This window comes from Sparassis crispa (genome assembly GCF_003851025.1).
Source record: "Sparassis crispa DNA, contig_000012F, whole genome shotgun sequence".
NCBI classification, from domain to species: domain Eukaryota; kingdom Fungi; phylum Basidiomycota; class Agaricomycetes; order Polyporales; family Sparassidaceae; genus Sparassis; species Sparassis crispa.
The window spans coordinates 1105544-1125925 of NW_020939759.1; the positions used below are offsets into that span (position 1 = coordinate 1105544).

A 20382-nucleotide genomic window follows, 5' to 3' on the forward strand; every position below is an offset into this window, starting at 1 on the left:
TTGCTTACGCACACCGACACCATCGCACGAAGACCCGCTATAACGCGAAAACAGAACCAGCGCTGACAATACATGATACAGCCTACCGCAAAAGCAAACGCAATTGCAAGGAGGAAGAGTAATGCCAGTAGCAAGCCAGCACTACATACTACTACATACTCCCCCGCAAACAGCGACCGAAAGCGACAGACTCGGACACGCGGTAATCAATCAAACGCGACGAAGGAGAAGGGTGGGGAACGACGCGGGGGGGCAGGAGAGTAGACGAAGGAGGCGTATGGGTGGGTGGGGGTATACCGTGCGCACACGCCCACGGGGCACATCACAGATGGCACAGGACAAACAGAACGAGACCGAGCAACGAAAAGAAACGAACAGGACAGAATAACGATGTGGGCGAGCGAGTAGGAGCGCGAAAAAAGACACGACGAGACACGCCCGCACAGCAGCGCGTCAAGCCCGCAGCGGCCGCGCAGCGAGTGCAAACGGGTAGGGTATCGCGGGCACGCCTGCGTGCTCAGTGGAAGGAAATGTCGCGCACGTGGTGGCGCTTATGCTGTCGGAGCGCAGAGCGGCGCTTCTTGGACGACGCGCCAGACGGGCGCGCCCGGCTATATGCGCAAAAACACGCGTCAGCCTATGGATCGGGAAAAAAGAGAGTCAAGAACGACGACGCGTGACATACCACTTTTGCGTGCTCGACGGTGCGAGCGACACCGTCGGCGTGCTACTCGGGGGGCTGGAAGTGACGCTCGGGCTGGACGCGACGTCCGGGGTCTCCACGGGCGCGGGCTCAGAGCTGGACTGGACGACGGCTGCCGGTGGAACGACTGGTGAGGACGACGGCGCCACTGAGGGTGAGGAGTCGGGAGAGTTAACGGGGGACGGAGCGGGTGTCGAGGACGGGTCGGGCGAGGGGGCGGGGGTGTCAGAGATCGGCGGCGCTGCCGCGGGAGTGGACGTGGGCGATGCGGCAGGCGTGGTCGTAGGCGACGCGGCAGGCGTGGACGTGGGCGACGCGGCAGGCGTGGACGTCGGCGCGGCAGCGGGGGTGGAGGCAGCTCCACCAGAGCCGGAGCCAGAGCCGGGTCCGAGGGAAGAGATATACGCGTTCTGGAAGATGTCGTCCTGCGCGCCGTCGGTGAAGCCGTAGAGGTCTTTATAGAGCGGCGGGGAGTAGATACCTTCGAACATCTGCGCGGGGTGGAGACGGTGCGTCAGTGGTTTCAAAAGCGATCGGGGACAAAAGTGCAGAAAGGTCGGGTGGAAAGTGTAGGAGGGAACGTAAAAAATGGAGCGTTACAGAACAGAAGGTAGAGACACGCACGTTATTCCCTTCCGCCTGGTCCCAATACATCGGGTACTTGGGCCCGACCGTGCAGTTGCCCGGGGTCGCGTCGGGGCGGCCGTTAGCCGGGTCCGCGCCGCACCTGAAGAACACGACTTAGCGTAATCATACGACGGAGACGGTTAGCGCACCGTCTGGGCAGCATCTGTGTCCCGATGGCGGTGTTGCTCGTGGAGCCTGTGACCTCGCACCGGAAGGGGATCAAGTACACTGGAAGACAAGTCGGCGGTCAGCGTCGCGTAGCGTACCACCACAAACGCAGATCGCGCACTCTGTTCCGAACCGGCATCGGGCTGTCACACCAAAATGGCACCGCCATCAGCGCTCTCTCTCTGCAAGTCGAGGGTGGGGCGCAGACTCACAGTATGTATCCAGTGCCACTGGCAGATACACCCGCCGTCGGGGCAGGGCGGCATGCCCGCGGGGACCTCGAACGCTGTGTTCAGGTACCACACGCACGTCTGGTTCACGCTGAAGATCGTAAAATCCGTGGGCTGCACCGCGTCCGCATCCGAGTTGTATGCGATCGAGAGCGCGCACCCGCCGAGGTCGTCGATCCCGAGCGTGTGGTACTCGGTGGTGGGTTGCCCCAGGCAGGGGCTGTCTGTCGGGAATCCACTGTTGCCTCTGTGCGCCAGGTGGGGCTTAGTTAGCGGATGCACAGAGACGGAGACCAGGAATTGGGGGAATGCGAGATACGGGAGGAAGAGGCAAATGAGAAAAGGGAGAGGGAACGCGAGAATTGGTCAGGGTGATACGAGGCGGGGAAAAACAAGAGGGAGAGTACGAAAGATCGAAAGGAGAATATGAGAAGTGGGACTGGGTAAAGTGGAAGGCGTACCCTTCGGAGGAGGCCCACCAGGAGGTAAGGCCCTTGTCGCATGCGGTCTCAGCGTTGGCTGCCTGGCCTGCGGGGAGCTCAAAGGTGTCGCCTGGGTTGGGCGGACAGGATTTGTATCCATGCTTGGGGACGGCGCGTCAGTAGTTGCGCATCGATGACAGTGTTATGAGAGACGAGAGATGGGGGTGGAATTCGCGGACAAATGACCGATATCTCCCGACCCATTAGTGTCTGCAGGCGTGCATAGACGGCGGTGCTGAAGCGATGGGTTTACGGGTGTCCGGTCGATCGTTATGGGACAACAGGTATCCCTCCAATGCACTAGGGCTCCCAAATTTATCGAGACAGGTACTCACGAACCACCACTCATCGAAGGGCATGTTCATGAGAGGGACCACGGGACGGTTGTCGTAGGAGAAAGTCTGTGCGGTGACGTTGAATCCCCACATACTGGGGTGAAAGAAAGCTGCGGGCGACGCGTCAAAATAAGCCAGCATCGAGTTCGCTCGCCACGTACCAGCATGCGCGGACGCGAGCGGGGTAAGGCTCGCGAGGGCGAGGAGGACGGGGTACGCGGAGAACATGTCTGCAGGTGCCGTGGGCGGGGGCAAAGGAGAGAAGGGAAGGAGTGTGAGTGCCCGGGGCGGGCAGGTGAGGGCGAAGGAGGGGAGAGAGGTGGAGAGAACAGAGGACGGGCGAGCTGAAAAGGCTGGCGGGGGGTGATGGTGTCGATTCTGCTGCACGCGGACGCTGGATCTCCATGGTGATAATGAAATGTCCGTTCAACGTTCTCTCCTCTCGGTCCCGACTCGAGCCCCTCGATCTCCTCTGTGGGAAGTATCCTTCCTTCCAGGGCTTTCGTCTTCGAATTCTCGCACGAATTCACCCCGCAGAGCGCAGAGCGAGGCACATTTGCAGCTCGCGCGAAATAAATAATATTTCTGATGGCATGAGCTAGACCGAGACGCCGGCGCAACCAAGGCACCCGTCACTTCCTCATCTGATTTAAATTTATTGGGCGCTATACAAAGCGCTATATTTGCCTCGTCGAGTGACCCGTACGCGCAGGTACGCGCACGTCGCGAGGGTAGTGTCTTTTCTGTCGCCGGCTGGCACCGTATGTGGTCGAGGGCAGACGGACCGCGGAGGGCTGTTCGTACAGTACAAGTGACAGCGATCCATCCCCGGGAATTCGAATTCGAATTCGAGTCGCTGCTGAGATGAAGCATCGATGAAGGACATAACAACTCACTCCCCCGCGACGACCGACCCATCGCCAGCTTCCAGACTGCCGAACACCTGCCAGTTCAAACTTTGAAACCCTCGTCCTCACCTCACAACCATGAATACAGTAATTATACCACGTGTGATCCTTCCGACATCAGGGATTTGAGAGTTCTCCGTTGCAGCCATCACGTGCCAGATGGAGACCGGATGCTCCTTATCGTGCCATATGGAGCCAGATGGAGACAGATAGAGCCCACGGAGAAAATCCCGATTCCTGATGGAGCGCCGCTCACTGCACCAAGAATTAAGTATTTTATATCCACATCTGATCAGGAAGACGGGATCCTACGAACGAAAGGCCCGTACACAAACAGACCAGTTATACACTACAACAACAATCCATCATTCACCGCCGAAGATCCGCCGCCATCGCATACGCTGAGCACGACGATGAATCTCTCTCCAGCAGTCCAACCCGACCGCAAGCGCACACATTCGCTCAACTCCGCTGTTAAGTACAGAGTACAGTACTGCAATGAAGACCCAATCACAACGCTGAACAGTGCAGTGAAGATAATACGGAGCGTACCAACTCATATTGCATCCCTGATCCTTTCCACGAGCTGATCGAGATTGGGCGCATCCTGATCCATGCGGAAACTCGGAGCCACATGTATCGAGCAGCAGTGCTAAGGAAGGCCTCGTCAGATAATTTATGCGAAAAGTGAGAGGACATGCGGACCGGAGTGACGCCTCAGTATGAGTTAGGAAGTCCAGTAACGGGCTTGCAGACGATGCAGTAGTTGACATGTTGGTGCTTGGAGTCATCCAGGATAGACAAAAAGCGAAGACAATCGAACGCATCATGGCACTCATCGAGTGGGTCGATGTCGATCTTGGAATGCATGAACCCGTATAAGATGACATGTCTATAATAAACATCATCATGAGTGCCTCGGCTACATAGAACGTGCGTTAGGAGAAACGTACTCAGTATGATATCCCGCGAGCCACACTCAGCGAATAAGGCACGCCTCACTTGTTCAGCAACACGTTCTTCCTCTGTCGAGCACCTGTTGTCCGCGGTTACTAGCCGCGAGCGCCGATCTGTCGCACACACGCTAGGAGTCGCAGGAAGAACGGAGAGGCATGATCTGCGCCCAGTGCCGCGCCGTTGGATGTCGGTTAAGGGCTCCGACTCATGTCCACATTTCGCGCGTGACGTGTCCTCGGAGGGGTGGCATCTTCTCACTACACTCGAACCAAAGATCTAAATGACCTCTGACCAGCTGCATAGTGTGCTCGCAGACGGTGCTGCCTGTGCACCACAAGCAGCACGCAATCATCGAGTCAGCAACGGGGTGGAATTGACGTAGATGTTTCTTGATACCAGCATTGCTAGGATCGAGCAGGGTTGCACCGCAATTTTCCCATTTACAGCGCTTGGGTACGTTAATCTGGGGTGCGACATGCGGCTGAGGAGCGATGCTACTGTGGGGGAGAACCGTGAGAAGCGTGTCTGCAGGATTTACATGGGCCATGTCCAACGACATCATAGACGGGCGGGTGACTGGCTGTTGGGCGGGAAGCACTGGAAGATCATACTGAGGATGGTGAATGGCCTGCTGATGAGTGGCATGAACATCAGAGGGGGATAGTACCCATTGTGCATGTGTCATTGCGCACCGTACTGATATTCCACCCTTGTGCAGATGCAGGCATCACGATACCAGTAGGGTTCGGCAGCATCGGTTGAATTCTCCTATCATAACTTCGCAAACACTATTGTTAAAACCAGGACGTAGAGGACTGAATATATCGCAACGTACATCTGATAGGGTCCAGTAACAGCATCACGGACGTCGGAAGGAGGAATGAAATTCTCCCCAGAAGAATACATGAACCCATCTCCGTTGTTATGGGGGTTAGAAGGGAATGTGAAAGGACGATAGGTGAATTCTTCAGCATCATTGCGGGGTTCGCCGCCACATCCCGACGGCATAGTTTCCTGGACTTCTTCCCATGCGCGAGGAAACTTGGATGATAAAATGACCGAGCATTGGCCCGGAAAATTGGCAAGATCTGTGCGCCAGTCTTCAGGCGATCGACCACTGGCGGGCTGTATTCATCTTCGCGTACACGTCATATCCCTGGCCCCAATGGCTCCCAAGGGTACACCTCGCATGCAACTCCTACTTCACCTCGTCCCATGCAGTTACATCCACGTCGCAAGAAACTCGCGAAGAACAGGTGCGTGGACCGGCAAGGAGCATCGGCGGGGACCGCGCCCGGCGGAGGGTAGCGGTCACCCTCTTGCTGTCCAGCGCCATGCGACACAACTCTGATGACCGCAGGCCGCTTCTTCGTGACCACAACTGTCCTCGGTGGGTTTTTCACCGCGCGACCCGATGGGCCGTTCGCACTGGGTTGTGTCGCAGTCCATCTGCGCAAGGTGGAGTAGGCGAGGCGTGGGGCGACGAGGGCGGGGCGCGGATATGTGAGAGTGCCCGCGCCGCCCGCGCGAGCCAGTGTGCGAGTGATACCGCTCGTCGTACCAGCTCGCGCTCGTCGGCCGTTCGACTGCTCTTCGTCTTCGTGGTTCCATTGGGCCACGATGTATGACCACTACGCGAGAAACCTGGAAAAGTGAATGCCTATAACGCATGTCCGTAAATTGTATCAGCACCCAGTTATATAAACCAACTTGCTAGAATATACGCACGGCATGTTGTCGTTCTTGTGCGGGAGTAGCGAAGGTTCGGCCACTGATGCAAGCAGCATTCTTCAACAATCTGAAATAGCCCTGAATCCATGAGTGTCTGGCACTATGTTCAGCTTCCAATGTACTCACCCCATCTCTCTCAAAGCTGCTCCGAGTGTGCAGTCGCTTGCCTACCTCTGAAACCAGTGACTGCGGAGCACACTTGCCCTCTGCTTCGCGTCTGCCAAGAGGATGAGTGCCGAGCGAACAAAGATGTTGAGGATACGTACTGTAGCCGCCTAGCAGACCTTCTGCTGTAGAGCTGCTTCTCCTCTACAAGCTGAGAGGCTGGAATCAACGCTCTGTGCCCACAGTTTGATCCTCCCGCCAAGGCCGACCGAGCCACTCCTGGCGCGTGCAGACCCTCTTGATCACGTATACGCGGTATACGCGGATCCCTGGGGGCAAACGAGTCCCTGTTGCCGCCATAGAAGGGGCCGTGCGTGGGCCTTGTGCGTTTGGTTCGCTTCGTCTCTGCCGGCTCCCCGTGTTCTGTCTATCGACCCGGGGCACGGTGTTGGGATGAGCAGTCCCTCGTGTGCTGCTCATGCCTCCAGCGGGCTCGCTATGAGGTGCGCCGCTCGCCCGGGGTTCGGTGTTATATACCGAGCGCACGGACGGCGGGGGTACCTGCAAGTGCTGTGTCGCCGCAGAAGCGGATGCCCCAGTAGATGCGTGTGTATGGGGCCACGTACACAGCTGGCCTTCTGGATGAGCTGACGGAACTACCATTGGTGTATCGTGCTGTTGTGGGCGACTTCGTCCATGTGTCTGTCGCATGTGTGAGCCTAGTTGTGTCAAGATGTGGGGATACGTACAGCTCTGTTTGTCCTGTTTGTATTGGTCCTGTTCGTAGGGAGCGCACTGGTATTGCTCCTATGCATATGCTTCCTGCTGGTGGGTGTAGATGCCAAGGGGTCGTGGCGTTCGGTCGAATATTGTGTACGAGTGACGGGCATCGTCGGACGTCGTTCACGCGGTTGTCAGTGGAGTATAGGAATTGTGTCTGGAAGACGTCGATGTTGAGGTTGAGATTAATCGAGAGCACGTGAAGGTGGAATGCAACTGGGGAGCTAAGGCGCAACATTCACCTCTTTATATACCTCCCGGATCCAGGCACAGCATCCTTCCTCTTGTTTGTTCCACCGCAATTGCTGTTGCCATGTTTCGCGGATGTTGAATGGAGAATGTAGTGAAGCAAGACAAAGGTGCTTTGTTCATGTGGCGTGGGACGCCACTGCATATTGTCGTCCAGCTGCGTCGCTCATTCTTTGTCCGCTCTTGCCGCTCCTCGGCTACCCGTTCTTCTGCGCCTAGCGTTGTCCGCGTTGAGCTTGCAGACAGCATACGGAAGACGCCGCCACAAAATGCATGCTGCAATGGGACAAAGGATGTGTCAAGGAATGAATTTCAAGCGGGACGAGATAATGAACGACGCGATAATAGACCTGTAGAACATGGAATCGAGAGAATTGAAGATAGATTGGAAAATGGGACAACGTTTGCAGCGTCCTTCAAACTTGGCCTCTAAACCAGGCGCGGAGACTTGAACTTGAGGCTCTGCGACTTATGAATTCGTGAATTCTGGAAGCAGAGAATACACCTCTGCGGACGTCTCGCTCCGGCGGGATGTTGCTGCAAGTTTGTCAGACATTCCGAAATACGATGTATTTGTGATGACCTAATCTAGAAACGTCATAACGTGCATTCTGCAAGCTCCAATCAATTAATTCCATCTGCAGCCTACTTATCGAACGCTGTACGACTCACCATAACATCCGTCGCAAGGATTTTCGACGCCCCAGCCAACGTTGCTACGACACATATCGATCACGTCGAGATCGTCAAACCTGAACTGTGCAACCGGGCTCCGATACAATCTGCCCTGCGTATCGGAGCATAGCCAAGGACAAGACGTCCCCTGCATGTACTAACGGGTGCCTGCGCTGGTAACGCACCTGAATTAGTGTAGGTGCATACCCAGCGCAGGCGCTCTGCTTTATCGTGCATCACTCTCACAGCTCGATACCGAAAGGCTTGCACTGCGGTAGTCTCTTCCCGAACGTCGACAGCCAGTCTACTTTGAGTTGTGAGCCTTGACTTCCGAGTCGTGTACGGTGGACCATGCTGTACATCCGCAGAGTATCTATTGCCCATTTTCATGGGAGCCATTTCTTGCTTGCATGCAAAATTTGTAGATGAGACTAGCAGGACCGTCGCCACATGGTTGTGCGAGCCGTAAGACGCGAAGTTTCGTGGGCGGACGTAGCACAGTCACCGTGACCATGGGCGCGAAGACGGCACGGCACCTCTGACACCATGGTCCGAAGTTGGCAACTGTAGTAGTCGTTGCCCCTTGTTGAGGGGCAGGCAGTACTGCAAGGAGGTCAAAGCCAACGATGAGCTCACATTTTCAGACGTTACATCTGTTTAGGGACATCTTCGTGATTGAGATTCAATGTTGAGAATATGCGCGTCACTAGCATTCTGGTCGCGCTCACCTGGACGCCAGCCCACACACCGAAAATTTGTAGATTTTTCCACGTTATGCTTGGGTATACGACTACACTACACCAATCATCGACAGTCCGTTTTCAAGTATTGAACATTATCCCGAAATCGGGATTGATAATGTCTCTATGATCCAACTAAGCTATGCACGCTCCGAGCCGCTCTCGCACGTAAGCCAAGGCACTTGCAAGCGATATCACGCTGTCAAACAAACTATCGGCCACCGATGGTGGGTCTAATGATTCATTCTTCCATCTATCAGAGGCTGGTTAACAAGCCTGAGTCACACCCTGCGATGCATCTGCAAGTGAAGTCAAGCGCACGGTGAACGGGCAGTTGGCATGTCGTGGAACAGATCTCTCTAGCTCATCATAGACGTCCTGCCGGTTGAAAGCTGGAAGCGACTTCTTCAGCATGTTCTTTCCAACACTCCTAATTTGGACCTTCGGAACAGATTGACTCGAGCTATGAAAGCTCGGAGACTCGAAGAGATACGTAATACAATTCTTCCGCAACTATCTGGATATTCCGATGGAGACGACTCAGCAGATACATCACTCACAACTTCGCCCCGAGCTTGGGAAGACCGGCAGCCTGAAGGTCGGCATTGATCTCAGAGACGTGATCGAGGAACTGGGCCTTCATGTCCTTCCACATCGCAGGGTCATGTTCTGCGCACCACCATCAGCCATACGGAAGACATAGAAGAGGGGGGAAAGTAGGGGGAGTCGCACCGTGTAGCTTGCCAGACCGGTTCATCGCGAAGTCTGTCAGAGTAGTCTGCAGGCACGACTCGAACACGATCACTGAAAGGTGCAAGAGGTGTGAGTCCGAGGCATACACCACGAAGTATCGGCGTGTATTCACTGAGAGTGTCAGCGTGGACTACCTGGGGGGTCTCCGGGGCCTCTCTGCCCGCCTTGAACTCTTCATAGGACACTGTGCACATAATCAGCCACGCTGAAGTTGCAATGTTTGGAAGGTGGACAGACCACCGTGAGGGCAAAATCCCGACTCGTGGCTAAATGATCCGGTAACCAACGCCTCATTGCGCGCTCGATAGGAACCATGGATCATACCCAGCATCTCCGTTGCGCAGTTGCGATGGTAATGCTAGAAACACATCACATCAGCATAGGCATCGATGAGTCCAAGAAGCGTTACTAACCGCGGGGCGGAAGGTGTTTTTGGTCACGTCCCAGCGCGGGCTGATGATCGCGAAGTCGACCAAAGGGGCCGAGGGCGTCTTCGACTTTGCAGTGAGAACACAATAGATGGACGGGTCGGCGTGATCCTTGAGGATGCTGCCCATGGCTGCGAACTTGTCGAGGTCGTACTTGTACGGAATATAGCTGGAGGCACGGCCATCTGAGTGGTGATATCAGGTTTCAGATGCGTGAAGGACCCACTTCCCATGCCAGGCGACCACGTCGAACGGCGTGTGGTCCTGGTTACACACAAAGAGTTGTCCGCCGACCCTGTGTTTGTAATATCAATTACTGCTGCTCCTACACAGAGCGCTTCCACCTACTTATAAATGACTGAGAATCAAGTATGTCAGCAAGACAAACGCAAACGAGATCCTTCAAATGCTTACTGGCCCACGGAGATTGGTCGATATCGAAACTGGCAACCGGACTTTCGAAGTCACGAGGGTTGGCAAGGCCATTTGCACCTATAGGGCCCAATTCCGGAAGCTCGTAGTGAGAACCGAAGATTTCTTGAACATCTACAACGCCTGTCAGTACGCATCACCTCGCAACATTCATACTAGCTCACAGCCACGTGCATGACCGTCAGGTAAGGCAACCTTGGGAACGGTCCTTCAGCGCAACGTCCGAGATCTATAAGCCCATACTGACCTTCCATTTGATCCCACGCTGGACAACGACAAGTTCTCCGGGGCGAACCATAAGCCTAGCTAGCCTACTCAGCGAAGTCAACACAAATGACCATAATCATCGCCCACTTTCCGAATTCAGTCTGTATATCCAACCTGCCCAGCTGCGGCAAGATCAACATGTCGCCATCGGCGTTGCAGAAGGCCGTCTTCTCCATGGACATGTTCGCAGCATAGACGTGCGTCGCAAGGCCCTCGCGAGTCGTCGGGTCTCCGCTGCCGGCGAGCGTCTTCAACCCGGCGACAAAGTCGACTTTCTGGTTAGCGGGCGGGATGTCCAGAGGACTCCAGGCAAGCTGGGTGGGGCTGAAGTGCACACGAGGATTGGACGGGTGGAAGTTCGCCTCGAGCTAGGGCCGCAAGCGTTAGTGCTCAGGAAAATGAGTTACGGACTGTAAGCCTTACATCCGGATTGTCCGGGAGCCTGCGGAAGCCATTGTGGGCTACAGACGGGCGCATGCGATACATCCACCTATAGGGCCAAGTGTCAGCACGACTTAGTCTTCAGAGTACGCCTGTGACATACGTGAACTGATTCTGGGAGCGCGGAGCGACAAAGGAAGTGCCATTGATCTATAGACATTCTCAACATTGTTTCAGACGCACGGACGGCAGGCACTACTTACACACTCGGTGTACAGATCGTACTTGACTTTCTTCGGGCTGTTCTGGGCGAGAGGCAGAGTACCCGGACTGAGGGCACTCATATCAGCGACAATGACGAGAGATGACATAACTAGGCGAACATGGCCTCTGAGGCAAAACGGTTTCCAAAGCCAGCTTGGTAGCTGTACGGGTCGTTCTCGCGAGGAGTGACGATGAACGCATTCTGAGCAGTGGCACCGCTAGTCATGGTCTATGCGAGAACGTTACACAGACCCGTCAGCTTGAGGTGAATAATTGGAAGTCGCGCTATGAAACTTACTTTGAGAACTCGAAGGCGGGAGAGTGGTTCGACACAACAAAAGGCAGAACCCAGACAGAACACCAGTCCTGTGGAGAGATGGCACTGGACATTGGGACAAGATTCAGCGACGTATTTATACCCCCCATGAAAGGCATTACAGTGCGGACAACCCCCTCCCATCATCTGGGCGTGTCATGCTAGGTCATCATGTTAATAGCGGAGCTGCCAGCTATGGACTGGCGACCTGCCCAGATAACCCTCTGTCACGGCGGCGGTGGAAGCACCCTGACAGTTAGGCTGATGGATCAGCTTCTGGACAAGGAAGACATTCGTTCCTTGTACCTGACAAGTACTGTCCCAGCGTATTGAGCACACCTGGTGACATATTAAGCACGCGGAGATGTACAGCTGTTTGTAAATGGCAGTCCCACATGCGTGCATGGAGGGGAAAGAACACACAGAAAAAGAAAAAAGACTTCGTAGAGAAACGATGGTCCATGAGCGGCATTGGAACGATGATGCGACTCGTTGAACTACGCGCTCCCATGGGCTAAGCGCGTACTTTTCCCAGCTTCGCAAAGCTCTTACTGAATGATCCCTACCCAAAACCTGGATCGCGAAGCTCTCTGGTAGCTGCCGATGGCCGCCTATAAATGTGTTACTACCGCTTTCGGACAGTTCATCTTATCCTAACTCCATCCGAACGTCTGCCAGGGTCTGGATGGACGATCTTCATGAAAAGGTAGCATCGGTACCTAGGTGCGGCATGTTAGTGATGCGCTGGGTATATCAGTCCTCAAAAGGCCAGTCGAAATGACGGACCCTCAGGCTGCTCAGGACGAGAAATGCGTTGTCATACTAACTTCGCGGCGACCTGCTTCGTTCTATGAGAGTTCTTGCGCAGTAGTAGCCACAATTGGATTCGTAGACTTTGAACTGGTATATCGGATACTGTAATTGGATTGCCCTCCGCGAACCTTACTTACAAGACTTTAATAATTCTTCAGGACCTAGATAACGGGTCAGCTCGCAGTCTGACGCGATGCGCGAAACGTACCTCTGATGTCTGCAACCCGTAAGTCATCACGTAACAGAATAACGGTGAATTCAGATGCAGTTCCTCTTGCCTCGATAGAGGCTTACGGAAACCTGACAAGGCCGACAGTGTCTTCTCGTCTTCCGGTACCTGTCCATCATCAGTACAATGCGGGATTCAACAGCGAAACTTCTGTGCTACCTCTTTCAGAGAAATCATCTCATAGGCCGTCGGTACACTTATCGACTGCACCCGGCTTAAAGCCTCTGAAAAAACCGTCGTATTAACAACTATGAAATAGTGATGAGGCGACACACACGCCAAAGTACCGCTCACCGTTGCGTACTCGCAGCTATGCGCACGTCGCGAAGGAGGGAGAAGATCGTCCAATTCCTTAACGCTAGTAGCCGCCAAGCGACAAGCTGTGCACCCGCACTACGAGCAGCTGTAGAGAAATTGCACGGAAGGAGCGTGTTGTTTTCGCGCGAGCACTGGCAGAAGGTAATACTGGATTGGTGGACGCAATTGCCATCTTCCAGGCGACGAAATTCCGACGTTGACAACCGTTGTGTTCCGGTGGCTGAGGATCCAGACACACCACGTTAGATGGAACAAACAGCCCACGGCCCCGGGCTGCGCAACGACTGTAAGGGTTGGCTACTATTGCGGTGGGCAGCCATGTTGGCCTGATACCTCCGATAATAGCCTTGAGCTCATCTGATGACGTTCAGCGAAGCTTTACTGTAAATTTGCTGTACCGGTTCACCTGCACCGCCGAGCGCAGCGACTTGGAGGCATGTCCGGGTGCTGTAAACGAGCCGTTTGCAAGTTGATAGGCCAAGAAAGAAACCCCTCGGTGCACTCCAACGACCTTAGGTTCACATCTTGTAACCTGTGACATGCCAACTGGACTTAGTTCACAATTCAAAGGATGGTATGACACAGGACGCGGGACATGTCCTTCACTAGTCTCCCAAAGGCAGACTACAAAATCAGTCCTATGAGAGGTGGGAGGGACGAACTGATATAGTCACTTCAGTTTCACGAAAGCGCCCGAAGCGCCCACCGGGACCCAAATTTGGTATTTGGCGCTCGTGGCTTGTCCACGTGTGACTGTGACATCTTGAAGCCCAAATTGTGACGTTGGCTAACCGAATAGGAAAGGTCACGTCACACGAAGAGCGCACACACGGGTCACAGCTTTAAAGGCTGATATTCGATTTATGATACGCTGACCTCTACTCTACGAGGAGCGGGTCTTTTATACGTCTGGAGACCCTAATACTAGAAGTCTCTAGACTAAGCCGAGAATATGAGTCGGGGTGGAAAAGGAACAGAATCGAAGGAGAAAGAATACAAGCATGTGGACGCCAACAGCGTTGAGTAAGTGTCTAAGAAAGGAAATAAAGTAAACACCGTTCCGCATCGCCACATACGCCCTCCGGGCATCGTCGTCGATGTCCTACGTTTTCATAGCGGCTTCGGGGTCGATGAACCCGTCTTCATCGACAAACTCCTGGCCCACAACACGCTCCGGCCCCGGCTGCATCGTCGCGTTAGCGGCACTTCCACTTGCAACCGGCGTACCTTCTACTATGGCGACCTGCTTCTTCTTTCCCTTCGTCTTCTTCGCATGCGGTATTCCCTTGCCGCTATCATCATCTCTGTCAGCACCATCCTCGCCCGGTGCCCCGAAGAGGCGGGGCTTCTTGGACGCCTTCTCAACGCGCGTATCCGCGCGTTCCTTGCGCTTGTTGGCGATGAAGAGCTGCTCCCGCCGAATCTGTCGCCATGCGAGCCCAGAGACCGTCCGGGCGAACTCCTCTTCGGAAATCCCGTCAGGCGTGAGGTGCGTAAGAGCGGAAGAGGCCTGAGGAGGAGAGGCGGGAAGGGGCGCAAGATAATTGACGTCGATAGGCGCACCCATCACGGTGACAGCACGGGTAATGACATTGTAAGTCGAAAACTTGTACGCGCAAGCGGCGTCGCGATTCCAGAGGGTACAGAACTGATCATACCCCCCAGGAACAGGCTTGTCGCGATGCCCATCGCGGCGAAGACTCTTGTCAAAAGTGGAATAACGACGGAGCTGCTCGACCGGAGCGTGTTGTGGGCCAGGAGTTTGTCGATGAAGACGGGTTCATCGACCCCGAAGCCGCTATGAAAACGTAGGACATCGACGACGATGCCCGGAGGGCGTATGTGGCGACGCGGAACGGCGTTTACTTTATTTCCTTTCTTAGACGCTTACTCAACGCTGTTCGCGTCCACATGCTTGTATTCTTTCTCCTTCGATTCTGTTCCTTTTCCACCCCGACTCATATTCTCGGCTTAGTCTAGAGACTTCTAGTATTAGGGTCTCCAGACGTATAAAAGACCCGCTCCTCGTTCCGAATAGGAAAGGTCACGTCACACGAAGAGCGCACACACGGGTCACAGCTTTAAAGGCTGATATTCGATTTATGATACGCTGACCTCTACTCTACGAGGAGCGGGTCTTTTATACGTCTGGAGACCCTAATACTAGAAGTCTCTAGACTAAGCCGAGAATATGAGTCGGGGTGGAAAAGGAACAGAATCGAAGGAGAAAGAATACAAGCATGTGGACGCGAACAGCGTTGAGTAAGCGTCTAAGAAAGGAAATAAAGTAAACGCCGTGCTGCGTCGCCACACAAATACTGTACCACAAGCCCGGCGGCCCAGTAAGGTCGTTTGAGTACAGTAGTTGACCGAGCACAGGATGCCGTCTGACAGCGCCTGGGTTCAAATTCAATATAGCGGGATACAAGACATGTTTGCGATGCTGCATGTGAGTCCCGAAGCTTCAAGTTGCTGTTCTAACCATGACCAAGCTGCGCCATTTTCGGTCAGAATCGCAATGTCACGTCTGCCGATATTTCAATGCTGGTCTGCCAGTGTAAGTTACAGAGCTGATGTATCCAAAATTTTGCTGCGAGTAAGTGGCGCATGCAGTTCAAGGTGAGTCGTACTCAAGTATTGGGCGCATTACCGTCTGTGCACGATGTGCACGGGTGAGTTAGCACCGACACGCGCGCGGATGGCAGACCGTTCGGGAGTCGGAAGTCGGAAGTCGGTGTCGTCTCCACATCCGCGCCAACCGTCGGATGTCGGGAAGGGCGCACGGATGCGCCCCGCGGATGCACCGTCTACACATCCTCACTGGAGACTCAAAAATACATAAAAGGGCAATGAGTTTATTCGTTTCTTCAGTTATCAAAGCCAGACGCACACTTATACCCATTCACTCACACTCATACTCGTATTTGCACACCATGGCTTCGACTGCTTCCCTCGCCCGCTCGGCTGGCCCGAGCCTCACCCGCACACTCTCAAACCTGCTCTCGCCTTCGCTCCCCACGAGTCCACACCCGAGCCCTTTACCCTCCGCATCCCCGCGCCGTTTAAACAAACATGAACTCGAAGCGGCACTCTCACACGCACAGGTGCGCGCACAGGCCCGCCGGAGCGCGTACGCGCAACTCGGACGCGGGCGCCCTGACGCCGTCTTCGCGCGCACTCAGCGCGCCGCCGCCGGGCTCGGGTTCCTCCTCCCGCAGAGCCCCGCAGCACCCACAGCGGAGGAGGACGAGCCCTCACCAGTGCCCGCCTCCTCACCCGCATATTCGCCCACCTCTTTCTCACCCTCGTCGCACTCGCCATACCCGCCCACCGATACAATTTCGCCCGCGTTCTCCCCGCTCTCCGGGAGTCCCCTCCCCTCACCCATAATATACTCTACCGCTCGCCCGGCTTTCCCGCCCGGCCTGCGTTTCGGGCTCGGGATCAGACTCAACCCGCGCGCACAGGGCTCTACCGCGTGGGGCGCCGACACGGACCCGATCGTACCTCCCCGCTCGCGCAGCCGCCTTTCGCGCGATTTCCCGCGGACGCCCGGTGCCCCACTCATTGGCACGGGCAGCCTGCGCCCTCACCGACATGCGCGGTCGCTGGACGACGCAGACGCGTATTACCATCTACCCAAGGGATTGTTGACGCCAATGACGCCTGTGCAGTTTGAGGGCCAGGGCACGCCTGAGGAGGAGGAGGAGGATATTGCGGATTATTTCTTGAGAGATTGATTAGGGCGTATAGTGATTCATCGCGGGACGATGAATAACTGAATACCATCTGCTTGCTTTTGTGCAGGCACCAATAAAAAAATACCAGCGCGTCTCTTGTTATTCAATGGCATAATCGTGTATGGTATTCCATATCCCAAATATTAATGAGATCAGTATGAATACGAGGTCCAAGAGGAAATTGCGTGAATGAGTGTTGTAAGGTATGTTTCAGAGTCTGAGACAAAGCACTAAACGCACCAGTAGCAGAAGTTTCAGGGCGTGTATTTAAGTAATCAACAGAGCCGTGCAGCATTGTCCGTGTCTTCTAGATATCGAGGCGTCTCTGGCGCAGGCACGTCCTCCACGAATCGTCCCCTCTCCGTCGTCGACGACGGTGTGCCAGCGTTGGGGGTCGTGCCACTGACCTGCTCCTGGCTTCTTCCCTTCCCCCAGCCGAACCAGCGGCTGCTTTTCATCTTCGCCGGGGGGAGCTCAGCGAGCCCCTTAGCCGCTGCGTGCGCCTCAGCGCGCTGCTGCTCAAACTTAAGCGCCTCCTCGCCGCGTATGCGGAGGTACTCCTCTAGGAGTGCTGCGTTGCGCGAGTTTGCCTTAAACACCGCGAGCACGATGTCGCCCACGACTGGCACGAAGCCGATAGCAGCAGAGACGGCGTTGTTGAGAAGCATGCGGCGGAGGAGCCAGTTGGGTATGCTAAGACGAAAAGTGAGCAGTACCACTGCAAGAGTGGCGTGGCGACGTACTCTGCTTGCCGCGCTTGCCGCACAACGAGGACGTAGTTCAGCGTGGCGTCGGCGATGTCGCCCGCTCCGGGTATGATGCCTACGCAGACGCGTAAGTATCCAAGATGTACACGTTCGTGTCAGTACGCTCACCGATGACGAACGTCCATCCGAAACGCATCCCGCAGATATTGAAGCCCTTGTCGAGGTGATGCGCCCGCCTCTTTACAGTGCGCAAGATCTTCTCATCGTGCGATGACAGTCCCGGGGGCAACTCTCTCTGCACAACATAGGCGTACCCAATTTCGGTCCCTCGAAAATACGCGAATAAACGAAATGACAGCGCACCTTCCGCCTGCGCTCCTTCCCGTGCTTGTCTATGTACTTCTCGTAGTACGGGTCGGCGGGGGTATACTGCGCGATATGTTGCGCGAAGAGATTCCGGCCGACGGTTTCTGCGAAGGAGGAGGACATGGTGGTGGGAGAGATTAGGTGGCGAGTGTGCGCCACGCCATGGCTGGCTTTGTACCGTGCTCTCCAAGTCCGTGGCGAAGTGGCTCACAAGGCGGCTGACGTCATCTTCTCCCGAAATGGCAGGCGCAGTCAAGGCACTGGCGCTTGTTCTGTCACGGTTCAGAGATAACTCAGACGTCTGAACTGGCATGCATAACCTTTGGTTTGACCACCATTCATAATGCATAACATAGTGGTTCTCACACATTTTTATCTAGAAATTGAGGGTGAAAAACAGTGATGCGGTCTTCACCCACCGGAGCTGTATATGCGTTAGCTCAAGCATGCTCCGAGAAACCGCAGTCGAAATTGCTCCGGCTCTGGAACCATGCACAGCCATGGACCGAGAAGTTTGTTTGGTGCGCACTGCGTAGTCAGAACGCTTGACTGAATTGTGGTGCCACAGTGCCCCCCGGTGAGTCGAGCATGTGGCACTCGCCATGTCTGGCAGAGTTGAAGCCCTGCCTCAACATAGGGACTAACTCAAAGGCTTGTCTCAGTCGCAAACTTGCCGATTCCCCTTGTTTGGCTCCTCAGCACAACAATTACGGCCGGTGATCTCATGAAAAATTTCGAATACACGCCGAAGATGTCCATAGAAACCAGCAGCGTTTGCTTATTGTACACCTGATGTCGACTCGAACTGCAGAGCTGGTTCTCGGTATGTTAAGTTGTGCGCTCGGGGATTGGCTAGCTATTCTTGGATACTCTGGTATGGATTCACATCTCTGATTATCATATTACAATAACGCTACAACTTCTGCCGCAGAATCTACAGTAACCGTACTCATGGTTATGCGTTTAGGAAATCGTTTCTTGCTCTCCGGGCATCCAGTCACTCATGTTTAACGTCGCCTTGCGTGTGCCTGTTTTCTGTGCTTAGTTTTTTATTTACCTGCTTTCTGTCAAACCGTGAAGCAAGCTCTCAAAAAAGTGGCACGGAGTCTCCATCACGGTGGCACAATACCTCTACCAGGAATGTCGTCATGACGCTTAATTGACACGTGTGAGAATGCTGTGAGTGTTATCATTGTGGGTCCGTGGGTCACTGGGGGTATTACTGCCCGCTCATAGACCATTATGTACAACCGATGTTTCAACTTTATTCTTGAGGTGGCGTGTCTCACTGTTGACTGCATCTCACACGACACTTATACCCCATACATTCTATATCGCAGGCGTGAACTCTGCCAATTCTACCTCATCTCCGGCCCGGGAGTACTACATATTCGCGGCTTAAACGCATCGCGGATGCTGTTGTACTTCCATGCCCTTGATTCTAGGCTGATTGTGGCGAGGTTGCTTCGTTCTCGCCATCATGATGCCGTAAAATTTTAGTGCAATCGTGCCAGAATAATGCCGCGGCTGCTGCGTCTTTCATCTCCAAGATCGTCTCTATCATTTACCCAAGCAGTTCACCGGTTACACCCATCCCATGCCTCTGGTCCTTGTTTGCGTTTTCTCTTGCAAGGCTATTGCGTTGCGATGCATGTCGGATTGCGATCAGATGTCACGCCAACGCTCAAAACTGCAACAAGCAAGTCGTTCTTCTGTCATTTCTCAAGCGAATATCATGGAATGCCTCCCGTGGCGTTGCTGTAAGCCCCTGCACATATATAAGCCCCCCACTTCGTGTCCTCTACCCAACCAACCGACCCACCAACTATCCTCCCAGCGTGCCCCAATACTTTTCTCAGAGCTGCCATGCACAATGCGATGCGCCGTGCACCGCACATCTTCTCCAACCACTCTTATCCACTAGAATTCCGTCACCACGCTTATATCCAGCCCGTGGACCCTTACATCGACGCCAGCAGGCATGCAGTGTCAATGACACTCTGCTATGACTACCCTAGAGGCCTGCAGAGACTACAACATACCGCAAGACTTACGGACGACGACGACACGGGCATGCTGCAGCGAGACGACGCAACAAATGATCACCCTCGTCGATGCTCATCCAACTTCGCGCCGTCCCCGTGGATCCCGGGGAGGAGACGGAAACTGGCCAGCCTCTGCAACTGCATAACCAGGATGGCCATGCTCCAGAGCCTCAGCTCTTGCTGTCCACTGCAACAGCATTCCCCTCCATCTCCCCATGAGCCCAACCTGCCATCCAGTATGGGACGTACCCCGTTACCATGGACGGATTCTAGCGAGAGAACATCGCCGGAGATGTACAGGCTCTTCCTCGTCTGACGACAAGTTGTCCGGCAATCCGTCCTCTCCCGCGACACTAGTTATGCGCTTCGTCCCGTCTGCCCATGCCTTCCCCCAAGACCTGCTAGAAGGAAAAAGACGCGTTGTACGTCTGCGGTGAGTGGTTTCTGGGCTTTGGTTTTAAGAATTTGCACTGATTTTGTTTTCTCAATAGCCGGACGCCTTATTGGAACCTTCTGCATTCGACACTGCAAAGGATGTCCAGAAAATGGCGGACTCTTTGTACTCACCTATGCTGAAATTTACACCGAATGATGCCGACCTAAACCCTCCATCCACCACCAATCGAGGATGTG

The 20382-nt window shown here is 54.6% G+C and overlaps 8 protein-coding genes across 8 annotated transcripts; 3 read left to right on the forward strand and 5 right to left on the reverse strand.

Moving 5' to 3' along the window:
• Positions 1-517: 517 nt before the first annotated feature.
• SCP_1303770 (hypothetical protein) lies at positions 518-2773 on the reverse strand (the record flags this gene model as incomplete). Its single annotated transcript, XM_027763672.1, has 9 exons — positions 518-611; positions 686-1194; positions 1328-1430; positions 1480-1558; positions 1620-1641; positions 1711-1975; positions 2190-2311; positions 2546-2655; positions 2707-2773. 9 exons carry the CDS (start codon positions 2771-2773, stop codon positions 518-520), a joined length of 1371 nt encoding a protein of 456 aa, XP_027619473.1.
• A 1842-nt stretch (positions 2774-4615) lies between these two features.
• SCP_1303780 (hypothetical protein) lies at positions 4616-5418 on the reverse strand (the record flags this gene model as incomplete). The annotated part of the gene is made up of 3 exons (XM_027763673.1): positions 4616-5041; positions 5103-5187; positions 5246-5418. The coding sequence occupies 3 exons, from the start codon at positions 5416-5418 to the stop codon at positions 4616-4618; spliced, it is 684 nt and encodes a 227-aa protein (XP_027619474.1).
• Positions 5419-6471: 1053 nt separating this feature from the next.
• SCP_1303790 (hypothetical protein) lies at positions 6472-7136 on the reverse strand (the record flags this gene model as incomplete). The annotated part of the gene is made up of 2 exons (XM_027763674.1): positions 6472-6948; positions 6996-7136. The coding sequence occupies 2 exons, from the start codon at positions 7134-7136 to the stop codon at positions 6472-6474; spliced, it is 618 nt and encodes a 205-aa protein (XP_027619475.1).
• Positions 7137-9246: 2110 nt separating this feature from the next.
• Positions 9247-11441, reverse strand: SCP_1303800 (Homogentisate 1,2-dioxygenase; the record flags this gene model as incomplete). The annotated part of the gene is made up of 15 exons (XM_027763675.1): positions 9247-9359; positions 9423-9494; positions 9556-9627; positions 9681-9801; positions 9857-10040; positions 10098-10166; positions 10220-10229; positions 10286-10417; positions 10468-10498; positions 10551-10605; positions 10658-10938; positions 10994-11060; positions 11115-11161; positions 11215-11281; positions 11335-11441. The coding sequence occupies 15 exons, from the start codon at positions 11439-11441 to the stop codon at positions 9247-9249; spliced, it is 1428 nt and encodes a 475-aa protein (XP_027619476.1).
• A 2402-nt stretch (positions 11442-13843) lies between these two features.
• Positions 13844-14703, forward strand: SCP_1303810 (hypothetical protein; the record flags this gene model as incomplete). The annotated part of the gene is made up of 3 exons (XM_027763676.1): positions 13844-13914; positions 14008-14485; positions 14557-14703. The coding sequence occupies 3 exons, from the start codon at positions 13844-13846 to the stop codon at positions 14701-14703; spliced, it is 696 nt and encodes a 231-aa protein (XP_027619477.1).
• A 1121-nt stretch (positions 14704-15824) lies between these two features.
• On the forward strand, positions 15825-16631 carry SCP_1303820 (hypothetical protein; the record flags this gene model as incomplete). Its single annotated transcript, XM_027763677.1, has 1 exon — positions 15825-16631. The coding sequence occupies one exon, from the start codon at positions 15825-15827 to the stop codon at positions 16629-16631; it is 807 nt and encodes a 268-aa protein (XP_027619478.1).
• Positions 16632-16906: 275 nt separating this feature from the next.
• SCP_1303830 (hypothetical protein) lies at positions 16907-17827 on the reverse strand (the record flags this gene model as incomplete). Its single annotated transcript, XM_027763678.1, has 4 exons — positions 16907-17324; positions 17375-17453; positions 17507-17633; positions 17702-17827. 4 exons carry the CDS (start codon positions 17825-17827, stop codon positions 16907-16909), a joined length of 750 nt encoding a protein of 249 aa, XP_027619479.1.
• Positions 17828-19818: 1991 nt separating this feature from the next.
• SCP_1303840 (hypothetical protein) lies at positions 19819-19968 on the forward strand (the record flags this gene model as incomplete). Its single annotated transcript, XM_027763679.1, has 1 exon — positions 19819-19968. The coding sequence occupies one exon, from the start codon at positions 19819-19821 to the stop codon at positions 19966-19968; it is 150 nt and encodes a 49-aa protein (XP_027619480.1).
• Positions 19969-20382: the final 414 nt, after the last annotated feature.